The 12,824-nt window shown below is 34.8% G+C and overlaps 1 protein-coding gene across 1 annotated transcript in view; it reads left to right on the top strand.

Annotated features, from left to right (window-relative positions):
• The window catches only part of LOC123563740 (TPR and ankyrin repeat-containing protein 1-like), a 46,850-nt gene that overhangs the window by 11,336 nt on the left and 22,690 nt on the right, over positions 1-12,824 (top strand). Inside the window, exons 9-20 of the mRNA XM_053525254.1 lie at positions 449-1,488; positions 1,752-1,953; positions 2,168-2,342; positions 3,021-3,192; positions 5,498-5,702; positions 5,796-5,903; positions 6,602-6,960; positions 7,916-8,056; positions 9,274-9,405; positions 9,808-10,132; positions 10,475-10,620; positions 11,109-11,355. Of these exons, the coding sequence (XP_053381229.1) occupies positions 449-1,488; positions 1,752-1,953; positions 2,168-2,342; positions 3,021-3,192; positions 5,498-5,702; positions 5,796-5,903; positions 6,602-6,960; positions 7,916-8,056; positions 9,274-9,405; positions 9,808-10,132; positions 10,475-10,620; positions 11,109-11,355 (3,252 nt within the window). The remainder of the gene's footprint in view (positions 1-448; positions 1,489-1,751; positions 1,954-2,167; positions 2,343-3,020; positions 3,193-5,497; positions 5,703-5,795; positions 5,904-6,601; positions 6,961-7,915; positions 8,057-9,273; positions 9,406-9,807; positions 10,133-10,474; positions 10,621-11,108; positions 11,356-12,824) is intronic.

Genomic DNA, 12,824 nt, shown 5'->3' with positions numbered 1-12,824 from the left:
TTATCTTTAACTGTATATGTGCCACTCAAAATAATGCATTCAATAAAATTGCTGCCAGAACGAAAACATTTACTGCCATCTGTAACAGTTGATTTATAATACATGTAGGTCGGTCGCGAAAATGTCGATATTCACGTGAAAAAATATAAAAGACAAGGATGAATATCCAGCTGGCAAAGCCACTCTAAAAAAGCCCCCCCCCCCCCCCCCCCACCCCACCACACACACATACACACACAAACACACACGCAGACGCACACACACGCGCGTTGGACACCACCTAAGAATAGTCTGGCAAAAAAAAAAAAACAACAACACACCACTTCCGGCAGCAAGTTTATACCAAACGAGACAGTTAGACAATGACACTACAATAATTATTGTTTTTTTCAAATTTGTATATTGTTATGGAGAACACGTTTTAAACTCAAACCCTTTCCCATTTCAGATGTCCCATTTATACAAGCTTTGTTAGATAAGCAGGTAGGGGACAAAGATAAATATACATATCTTGATCCGGAACAGGTAGATGCAAATGGTGACGGTATATATCATCTTTTAGCCAAAGCAGACTTCAACGATTTTGTTCTGCGACTAACTAAAATGCTTTGCAGTAGAATGGTTTCTGCAAAATACTACAATAAGGAACTCAAATACCCAAATGATTATGTGAAGGAAAGAGACTCCTCTCTTTTCAAACTTCTTGAAGAAGCATCTAGGATAAAGCCATCGCACGAAAAGGTTGTTGACAAGAAATTAAAAAAGGACGAAAAGATCGTGTCGCCCAAAGAGATTGAAGTTTCTCTGGAAAGTAAATCTAAACATCCACCAAAAATGTTGACAGAACAAATTGAAGAAACAAAGAAACGTATTGAAACCTTAATCATAGCATTACCAAAATCTATTAAAGCCACATATGTTGAAAGACAAAATCTTGAGATTGCGGAACGTGATAAACATATAAATAATGAGAACTCCTCGTTCAGTGAAATTCCAGCAGTATTAAGTATGGTTGATATCACAGAGAATAAAGCAAATACAGATCACGAAAGTAAAGGAGATATAGAAAATAAACGAACCATGTTGCAAAAGGAAAGAATTTTTCAAAAAGAAATCGAACAAAACATATCGGAACATGAAATAATTTTAACTGAAAATGACTCTTTTAGTCGCACAGAAACACAGAAAAGAAGGGAGGGTGCAAGATCAAAAACTTTAGAAGATATTGCAGACAGTGTTTCTTTCGCGCCAAAAGATGTTGAAGAATATGACCATGTTTCGGAATCAGAACTTGCGCTTCTTGAAGACAATGATATATCTGAACTCCCTCCTCTTGAATCAGATGAAGGTATTGTTGACAAGACCCCACAAAACATGGAATCAGATGTTTCGGTGATGGTTACCCGAAGACAAGTTAACATCGATGAGAACGATCATGATAGTATTGATATAATTGATGAAGATGACGACCTGGAACTTGAAAATATGGTATTGTGTACTGATATTTATTTTAGAAAAATACATTGTTTTGATTTAGAAGGTTTCAATTGAAACCGAATTCTCTATCCTTTGTATTTCTTTTTCTTCTTCTAATTAACATAATCTTGCAGTAGACGTATAAATTGTTCAATAGGTTGGAAGTTTCTTTATGACGGCGGTGTTCCACCTTATTATGCTTTAAATAGAAAAAAATGGAACCCACAGGTCACCCTGCAGTTATGTTTGACATTCGTGATATCGTTCTCTTGCAGTTTGAAAGTCTTACATGGGAAGTTGAATACACAGATAAAGTGCGAAAGACTCTAGAAAATAAACACGTGTTGCCTGCGTTAAGGCGCAAAATAATACAGATTATTCGAAGGTTGGCAAATGGTGATTGGCAAAATAACTATTGCAGGGAACTCACAAATGTACCAAAATGTCTCAAACTGTTTGAAGCAAATTTAAGCAAAGGTATATTTTTTTGCAAGGTTATATTTTTAGGTCGACTATTGTTATTGAACCTACAATTTGCCTATTTGTGTAAAAGATGTTTAAATATAACAACTTTCTTTAAAATATTTTAAAATCAGGATGCTTGTCTTGAAATTTGCTAAATATTTGCACATGTATAGAGATACTACATTTCGCTGTTGTTTTGGAATTTGTATTTACTGTGTCCTTTTAGGTAGGAGAATAATATGGGAAAGGGCAATAAGTTTCTCATCAAGATGCAGTGACATTGCAGATCAGCGATTAAATCTCTCTACCGATGATGCTTTACCACAAGTCAACGGTGGCAAGATTTACACAGAAGTTATTAGAATATGGGATATTGTTATGGATCATAACAAAATTAATAGGTTGTTATATTTTTGAGTGTTTTTCTATTCCAGGAATGAAAAGTCCTAAAGCTTGTATTTCCTATGATTATAATTATTAAATGCAGAATTTTTAACTGTATATTGATCTTGTGTGATATGCAAATAATTTCACAAGAATTGAAAAATATCATGTCCTATTCAGTAGAAAAGATTATAATTTTTATAACGGAAGTTAATATCATTCGGTGCTCAAATACTTACATGTAGATTAACATATACGCAATCTGACGTGTTATATCATGCTGTCTACGTCTTTCGAAGTCAAGCTGTCTGTACCCGACTACTTTAAACTAATCGTGCCTGAGTTATTTAGTTTTATCTTTGTAATTGAGTATTTGCTTGTCATTATAATATTTCAAATCTCAGATATCGTTTTATTTCACACCTCAGATATATATTTAAACCTTTCCGGTTGCTTCTTATTCTGACGGCTAGAAAGACGGACATGAAAATTGTACGTTTAACTGTCATTGGTTTAAGCTGTGAGAATACGTTTTTTCTGTTTTCACTGTTGAGTAAATAATTCTTTCAGTGTATATTAACGCAGTTGTCAGTGCGTTTTAACTTTTTATTAGCTTTCGATAGTATAACCGCCATGCCAGTTTTGTCATTCATTAAGTAAAATACACGTGTTTCCTATTTCATTATTGTTCACAGATCTGTTGACAAAATTAAACATTCACGTCAACGTGGTGAGACTTGTGTCATACAAAGAAAACTAAAGGGTCTGAAAAAGGAAAACGATCAAAGACGAAAAGCAAACGACATTGAACACCCTTTACTGTTTACTGAACATGATACCCGAGATGATCTCGAATGGCCAGTACAGGTATACATAACACTTGCTGACGTTATACAGCTGATATTTCAGTTTTAATATCTTTTCAACAGCTTAATGTATTAGCTATATATTTGAAAAGTTTCGGTTAATTTGTATGATATGCTTTATTTATATGATCTGTTTTAACTCATCGGAGCTAAAGTCTCAGATCTTAGGGTACACAGTCCGGTGTCATGTGTTCAGTGACTTCCACGTATGATCTGTGCGTTGAATCATGTTTATAGCAGCATGATTACGTCAACAATTTTCACAATCCTTCCACTACATCAAGAGTCGAAAGTACAAATAGATAAATAGATCATCTTTAAGAGCCCCTACCACCCACAAACCCGTGGTCGGATTGTTAAGGTAGCTGTGTTCGAATTACTTGCTCTTCACTGATGTGGGTTCGAAACCTCTCTTAGGGTGCAGAACTCTTCTTGTATGGAATATATAAAGCTAACTTACGGAAGGCCGGTGGTTCTGTACAGATGCGTTTCCATGCTTGAAGTGCACATGAGGTCTTTCTCTGACAAAAGTTGGATAAGTCACCATATGACCTTAATTGTGTCGATATCACTCTTAACCCAACACAAAGCACTATGAAAGAACTTCTTCTCATGAACAACACAGTGATGTTTCATCAAACTGAGAACATGGTGGGAGTTTGGTGCCAACCATAAACCGGTCGTGTTTTGGCAATTGCCATTCCAAGGCTGTGTCTATTGTGTTATTTTCTTTGTTTGTTTCGTCTAATTTTTCTTGAGAGGTTGCGTTTTTGGAATAATGCTATTCCTAGAGATCTGTTTCTTTAAGGGGGAATTTATTTCACTTGATTGTTATCAAACAAGTTTAAAATTTATGATATGTGATCTACACTTTATGAAAACAAAATGCAAAAAATGTTTTCGCTGGTAAAATGTTCAACATTTCAACCAAGTTTAGCATAGACTGTATACATGACACTGAGAAATGATAAAGTGTGTGAAAAAATAAAAGAAACATTTTAAAAGTCTTGAAACGGTTTACTACCTTCTGCACAATATGTTTCGTTATTTATCAGAAAATCTTGCAAAATCTTACGTCAGTAGGTTTGTGCCACTAGTCACTTTCAGAGTACTCACGTTTTTATCAATATTTGAAAAGAAAATCACCAAAACTGTTGTGTGTATAAGTCCCTTAAATAAGGTGTTTTTATAAATATGTTCTGTGGGCGCACCTTTCATTGTATTGTTAATTTATTATATACCAGAATTGATTCTTCAGTAACTGAAGGATTGGATGGTTTAATGGTAACTTGATGATATTTCAATATATTTATCCAGATGAATGCAACATCGCACTAGCTCACACTACCACGTTCCAAAATTGAAGGACTGTGTAAATAAACGTTTTTACCGCCAGGTGAATCCTATACACATGTAATGATAGCAACAGCAAATATGTATAACACAAGCATTCTCGTGTGTATAAAATAAAATAGAAAAAGAGGAAACTCATAAGGAAAATGATGCAGGTTCTGTTTGAGCCTGTTCATGGACGATAGTGAAATTGCATGCTACCGACAATGCCCACTAAACCGAGTTAAGCAGAATTCAGCATTAATTTTACACATGTTGCAAGTACCATTTTAACTGAAAATATACTGTCGAGTGGGTTAAAAATATTAGATTAGCCCTAAAGGAGAAAACAATGGGCAGAACTAAACACACTTGAATTTAGATAAGGGATCCGATGTTATGAATGAAAACGTAAAGAACCGTATATGCATATATTCACTGCTTTTGCAAAACCCAGATCAACAAGAGAAACAAAGAGAGCAGCAGACTAGTATCAAAGTAGCTAAATCTATCATGTATCCTTCCGACGGATCCGACAGACACAACTGAAGTGGAAAGCATAGCGTCCTGCTGATCGGGGTTCTCAAAATAGTCCGGTCATAACCGCTGTTATAAAAAGTGACATAATTTTAGCAAATACAATCAAAATAAAAACCACTAGCCGAACATAGTGAACTAAAATCTACTCCTTGTGCATTTCATCAAAATATTTACATCATTTACCCAGGCATGCACACAGTGCTGATGAGTTTAAAGGTTCTGCTTCACTGCACACGAGCACTGCTGGGTATTTAAACAAAATGTCCCTTAACAATGCATTTGTTTTGGTAGATGATCGCTTAAACTAGGTCTGAAACGTCATGAAATATACTATCCTTGATTAAACTTTAGTCACCTTTATCAGGTAGACAAGTTAGAGGCAAAATGGGAGTCTAATGTTTTAATTATATGTAATATTTTCATTTATTTTACAGGTGCAACACTCACCTTCCGCCAGTCCTAATAAAACAGAGTATAATATCGTAAAATTCTACACCTGGGATAGAGCTATTGAAAGACATATCCTGCAGAATAGTAGCATTAGCGTGGAGTTTCCTTTTAAGGTTACTGAAAAAGAAGATGCTATTATCCATCTGAGTGGAAAGGGGCCAATTTTATTACTTGGTCGCAGCGGAACAGGTAAGTGTATACACTGAACACTGATACACATGCCATTATTTAACTAATTTGCATATTTTCAACTAATATCTCATTTGGATTTTTCCCTTTCAGGCAAGACAACTTGCTGTTTATATCGACTTTGGAATCAGTACAATAAAGCGTTCCATGCACGACTGATCTTACGTTCTGAAAAGACACAAGAGAATAGTCTCCTCGATGGTAAATCTTTTATCACATGTCACAACTATTTTATCAGATATATTATCAGGGTCTCCTTCGCATATTTATTTTAGGAACTAGGGTAGAACTACTCTTCAAAGCAGCTACGCAAGAAATAAAATATGATTCACTTAAGATGCCTTTAATTATACAAAGCAAAATATTAAAAATTGAACTTTTGGCGTTTCCTTTGCTGCTCTGTTATCTGCAAAGGTATTGAGTACATACTTATTTGGTTCTTAAGGTTTACTTTTTATATATATTTATACAGGAACAATTTTGGGTTTTACATGTCATGCCTTTTTGTTTCAATTACGTATGCTAGAGATTTATCCAGCGGGCATTACTTTATTTACACTGTCCCGTGTCTTTGGAACATGGTGGGGGTAAGAGTGAGGTTGGGTGTACACCACAAATCGAATTCAGCTCCCCAGTGGTGTTTTGCCACTGACCGTTCCAAGGCAGTGCCCCATTGTGTTCCTTCATTTGTTCGTTTTCCCCTTGTGTGTTTCCTTTGTATGCGAGTGTGTGTGTGCGCGCGTGTGTGTGTGTGTGCTCTTCTGCATGCTGTGAGTTTCGTTTTGGGTAGGCTGAGATTTTGCATCATGGCATTCCTTGTTTGATATTTGTCCTAATTTTTTAAATAAATATGCATTAGGCTTTCCTTTGCATAAACATAATGCTAGTTTCAATTTAAGCTGAAAACGATGAATCCAACGATAATCGACGTGAGCAAACAAATGAAATTGAGAAAGAAGGTGATGTAAAGACGTGTAAACGGGACACAAATATGTGTGGAAGTTTTCATCAGTTGTTCGTGACAAAGAATCATGTCCTTGCTGCTGAAGTGAAAAAAACATTTTGTGGTTTTTTAAACGCCGACGAATCAATATCGAGAGGTCATACTGAGCGACATAACCAAGTGTTACCAAATCGCCTTCAAGACTTGCAGGAACATGCATTCCCTTTATTCCTTACTTCAAGGCAATTACTTTGTAAACTGGATGCCTCTTTAGGTGATTCATTCTTCAGCAGAGAAGAGGATGGATCTTTAAAGGTACTATAAAGACGTCATTTTCTAAAATTTTGCATTACTATGTAAATGTTTATTTCAAGGGAAAATATGGTTAGAATATTTGCACGAGTTTCTGGTTTGTGTTCTATTTTTTCAAAATATTCGGACTGAAAGCGTCACAAATAGCAGCATAAGTCTTCATTTTTCAACATTCACTTAGTAGATATTTGAAATATTATACAGAAATTTAATAAGCGCATAATTAAATGTTCAGACAATATATTATAATTAGCGTAAGAAATGTAAGACCTGAAGGAGTTTGACATTAAAACTTAAATAAAATTTATGATGAGTATATCGATAAAACGAGAAAATATAAAGTGCAGACCCGACCACTGAAGGGACCCGTTGATTCTACATGATGTGTCCAAGTATGAGGCGGCATCTTATATAAAACCACACGTTATATTGACGGTTTAATAAATATTGTAGAAGATCCTTTAGATGAGATGGATCGCTAAAAAAATAATTGGAAGACTAGGTTTGTTCGAGTTTGTTCATAAAACATATGGAAAGGGGCAAGACCCAAACGCCCTATTGAAATGGCTCCAAAACAACATTGTTATTTATTTTCTTTCTTTTGCGTTTAAAGTCAGACCGAAACAATCTCTCGTCTAGTTTTCTAGCTTTTGATGGCTAAGCAAGACCCAAAGTGTTCCCTCCAAGTATTATTTAAAGCACGGACGGGTACCTAAATTGAGCCATCGACCTTCCGTTAGTCAGCTTGATGGCTTCTTCACATTAAAGACTATAACTAAAGCGAGGTTTCGAATTCGCAACTTTGAGAGGCATGTGATCCGAAGTCAGTGACCTTAACCACTCTGTCACGCAAACATCTCGGAACCCTATTACCACATAACATTGACTCCGTGATCCCAAAGGAGCAAAAGTAATAACGACATTAAGTCCAACATAGTATTATTGTCTTTCAATTCAGTACCCCGTAGATGGTTGGGCGGATACGGAAGAAGAATTTGACGAGCTCAATATTTTGGATTACGATTCCGCTGATGAAGATTTTGATGACATAGTTGCTGACCAACATGATGAGGATACAAGTGTCAACATAAAAAGAAAGGTTTAAGTCATGACGTGTTCCTTCGCGCCACTCAGTTGTGTCCCTATCTTCGTGGTCTTTTTTTTTTTTTAACTTAGTCTGCCTTATTTGTGTGTGCATCCAAACATAAATTACTTTCGGATTTCGTTTAAATATTCGTATTTCGGTCTTTGCACTTGTTTCAATATGAATACGAAAGACTGTATCTGACAATAAATTCTGTGACAGCATTTTGCTTAGAAATTGGCTATATGCATGTTTGCTGTAACTCACACTTTTAAACGGTACATAAATTAAAGCATGTAATAGACATAATTTGAAGTATCTTATTTCTAAACAGTTCAGAGAATCGACCAATTTCACTTCATACAATGCGTTGAATAAATAAAGGCAGGAAGGACGTTCATCCTTTTTAGCGAATGTTAAGATATGATTTCAGAGTTTATGGATTTGGAGTGTTTACATCCTTATCCTCCTTTTTTAAGTGTACGTGTAACATTTTATTGTTGACTTTTCGATTATGCTATATAATGTACCTGGTCTGAATTTAAACACTCCTTTTCCGTCCATTGATCAAGCTATCTTTTTAACAATACGTGAATTTCTTGAATGCACGAAACACATGATATTTGACTGATATTGTAAAATTAAACAGGGTTCAAATAAGCTCTATTTGGCCTACGTATACACACTTGGGAAAATTTTCAAACTGCTGATAACTGAAAAAGAAAATATACATTGTTAGCTACCAGAATGTTTATCTTTTTGTAAAGAATTAAGTTTTTTCTTAAATAGATTTATTATTTTGTTCAAATCATGTCACCATTGAATATTACTGAAATCACTGATTTTTGAAAAAGGGCCATTTTTGGCCATTTTTAAGTCACAAACAAGATTTAGACCATAGGTCAAGCTTCTTCCACAGAATAAATGGTCACTTTCTGGTTGTGGTCGACAGCTGTGCCCCATATTAAAAATGTTAGATTTGTTATAAAATTCGGTTAAGAACTTCCCATACCCGAAATGTTAAAAGTTTTTTTTTCACTAAAATCAGATTTTTTTCGATGATGCATAAATGGTGAAATATTACATGCTGTTTGATAAAATAATAACTTTATGGCCATTTTGGGACAATAGGTAACATTCTCCTATATATATATGCTAGTGTTAAGATATCAAAAGAGGTAATGCACTTAAGGCTGGTTCATATCCATTAAATATCGTAAAATATCTTTTAGAATCCTTCTGACGCTAGAAAAGAGGTTACTTATGAGGTCTTTGAAAATGAGATATGGCCCAAGTTGGAAAGTAAAACAAATGCAGTGTATCATCCTTCCTTAATTTGGACCGAAATTATGTCATTCATCAAGGTAAGACCAAATCAGTTTTTTTTAACATTTTTCATTCATTTTCTCAGAAAATGCGAAAAAATGGTCATTTAAGTTTTGTTTAGAAAGACATTAGTCTTCTTTGAATTGTTTCGAATTTTCACTTTCACGCATATACTTTGAAATTTCTGTAAATATGTGTTTGAATCCATTGTTGATTAATCATGTAAATTGGAGACTGTACAAAGTGATAAAATAGTAAGGTATGTTGATATTTCATTAACGTGACAAAGATTGCGTTTATAGAAATTGGCGAGCAAATACGCCTGCTGTTGTAAGTGATACATGCTGTCCTATTTATAAACTAAAATTTTAACAATTAGCAATTTAACAACCTACAAAATGGAAATATAGATTTATAATATTCAATTCTTTTTTAAACAGGGATCTTATGAATCACTTTTCAAAACAAACGGTTATCTATCAAAAGACGAATATGAAGAATTAGGCAGGAAAAGAGCTCCCAATTTTTCGGGAAAGAGGCAAGAAGTCTACCATATTTTCAAGTTGTATGAACATGTGAAGAGGCAACATGGCATGTTTGATGAAACAGACGTTGTTCGCAGTGTATTTCAACGACTCACACAATCGGAAACAAGTCCAGTTGCAATACATCAAATTTATGTGGATGAGACTCAAGACTTCACTCAGGCAGAACTATTTCTCCTCATTAGGCTTTGTCAGAATCCAAATAATATGTTCCTAACAGGTACCTAAAATATTTTCATCCTTTCAACCTTTATAGTGCCTTGAAACCAGCAGATCTTTTTACTATAGCAAAGGCAATGGAAAAGATACGTTATTACATTTATGGTAAATGTTGACAAAGTATATTGTAAAAAAAATACCAATCTACAAAATTAAACAAACAATTTGAAATAGTTAGTAAAAATTTAACTGTTTTTGTATCATTCTGAAACTTCTATGTTACTTTGACAATGTATATTTACATTAAATAAATAAAACGACTTGAAATACCTATCAAAGTGTGGCTATTATATCAAATGCATATAACAGATGATGTACAATATTTTCCTGCTTTTTCTTTTAGGCGATACTGCTCAGGGTATAATGCGTGGAATTTCTTTCCGTTTTGAAGATCTCAAACTTCTCTTCTATCATGTTAATCAAGAAATTAAGGAAGCAAGCTCAAAGAATAAAACGTCAAAGTATTTAACGGTCGATGTGCCGAAGAAGGTATGACAGCGGTTAAATATGTTTACTACAGGTTTTAATCAATCATTGAATGTTGTCAGTGGTTGATACAGGTATTCAGAAATTTACGCCAGCAGATTTCAAACTCTCAGAATATACACAAGTTTATCAGAAACGATTGTTTGGAGGCATTAATCAGTATATGCGATGGACTTATAAAGCGTAACTCTTGTAATGTAGAAATAGCTAAACTGCTGGTTTACTAATACATAATTCAGAAATGTCTTCCGCTGTTAATAACATTGTTATTTTGTTATGTGTTTAAACACAAATGCTATATAAATTTGATAATATGATAACAGTGTATAAGTGACGCGTTTTGTTATCATCTGGAAAAGTTAGTACTGTGTTACATCTGAATGTACGTTATAACAGTTTTTGTTATATAAATATAACCATACAAGCAAATGGTTTATTCAGTCAAAATTATCATGAATTAATTCCATATACATAAGTATCTATAATTACAGGTACATAAACTTATATACAACTACCGATCACATTCTGGTATTGTGTCATTGGCTTCAAGCATCATGGACATCTTGGGGCATTTTTTCAAAGAGTCATTTGACATTATGGACCCAGACAAAGGACTCCTGCCTGGTCCAGAGCCCATTTTGCTTGAATCATGCAGTCTTAGTGATCTTGCTGTGCTGTTAAGAGGAAACAAGAGGAAAACGCCAACTATAGAGTTTGGTGCTCACCAAGTTATCTTGGGTAAGGCTTCAAAGTTTAATTGAAAAATGCACTTATCTACACTGTGCAAAGGTTTAAATAAGAAACATAGTTATTCGCGTTGTGTCCGTAGTCTTGTTTCCTGTATGCTTTAGTACAGAAAAGCAAGTGTAAAACCAAGATACATGTGTTAGTAATCAGTTTGTCACCTCCCGGCCAGGCTCTTGCATGTATTAATGTCTTTAATACATATGTTTTGTTGCACTACTCAAGGAAGGTAGAATTACAACTCCTGTCGCTAGATTTCAATGGCTAAATAGTTTGGGGTACTCTTGTCTCAAAAATTGTGTTTGTTTGTAGCCGGAAGCAATTTGGGGTCATAAGTGAGTGTACTACAGTAAACTTGGTCTTGAACATTTAGACAGAATTTCTTGTCGGTCAGGAGCTAAAAGTAAATTTGTAATGTAGACTCTATCAAACTCATCAAATCGCCATTCTAAAAATGTGGAACAACACATACTTCGAGCCAGTTCATGAAAAAAAAATCTGCAATTTTATTAACAATAGCTAGATCCAGAAAGATCTATCTAGATCTATGTTTATGAAAAGCAGTCATAGCATTTTCACTGAGAAGAAACCCGTTACTTCGTCGAAATTGGTGCGAATCATGCTGTTTACAACGCATACTCGAACACTGTTGAAACTCGGAACTCTGGCTCCAAAGTAAATATGTGCATGTCCTGTTTTATACCTAATCTTAAGCCAATCTTTGTATTTCTGCGATAAACAACGGTTTAACGTGTAGACCAGTGACAGACCATTATGACGTCTATGATGACGTTTTATGTAGCTATTGGTTTCACGCGCACGTATTCACCGGGCGGATTATGATTAAGAATTTTCGGCCCGGGCCGATAAGTGATAATCAGTTCGTGAAAGCAATAACCTGCTGAAAACACATTCATTTTTGTTACTATATATAGTAACATATGTATTAAGTTTTAATTATAAACATAAAATGATACTAGAAAGACGGAAAATTCTTTGAAGTATCAGACAATTTCAGATCTATGATAATTATCCGTACGGGATAACTCCACTCTTTACATGCACGAACCCAGAGCCTGGCAGCGGGGCATTGTGGGTCAATCCCCCCTTTGATTCTTACATTTTACAAAGAAAATCGGGTCTTGAAACTTTAAGTGTGGTGTCCTTCTAACCAAAATTCCTGGATCTGCACAGGCTTTACTTATGAAATTGTTCAAACAAATACGTGTATATGCCCACATGTTAATTTGTGCGACAATTTTCGTCTCCACCTAACATTTCTTGACTGTTTCGCTAGACAGTTGGTGACTTGGCAAGATTATATTGTGCTGTCTGAGAGTTTGGCATCATACAGAGTCATGGAGTGTCATGATGCCAAAATGTATGATATCACGAGCGTATCTTACATTTGTTTCAATGTTAAATGTATTCATAAAGATTTTCATCAGGTACATTGTTTACAA

Source organism: Mercenaria mercenaria, chromosome 2 (genome assembly GCF_021730395.1).
Source record: "Mercenaria mercenaria strain notata chromosome 2, MADL_Memer_1, whole genome shotgun sequence".
NCBI classification, from domain to species: domain Eukaryota; kingdom Metazoa; phylum Mollusca; class Bivalvia; order Venerida; family Veneridae; genus Mercenaria; species Mercenaria mercenaria.
This window is presented reverse-complemented; position numbering and strand designations above follow the sequence as displayed.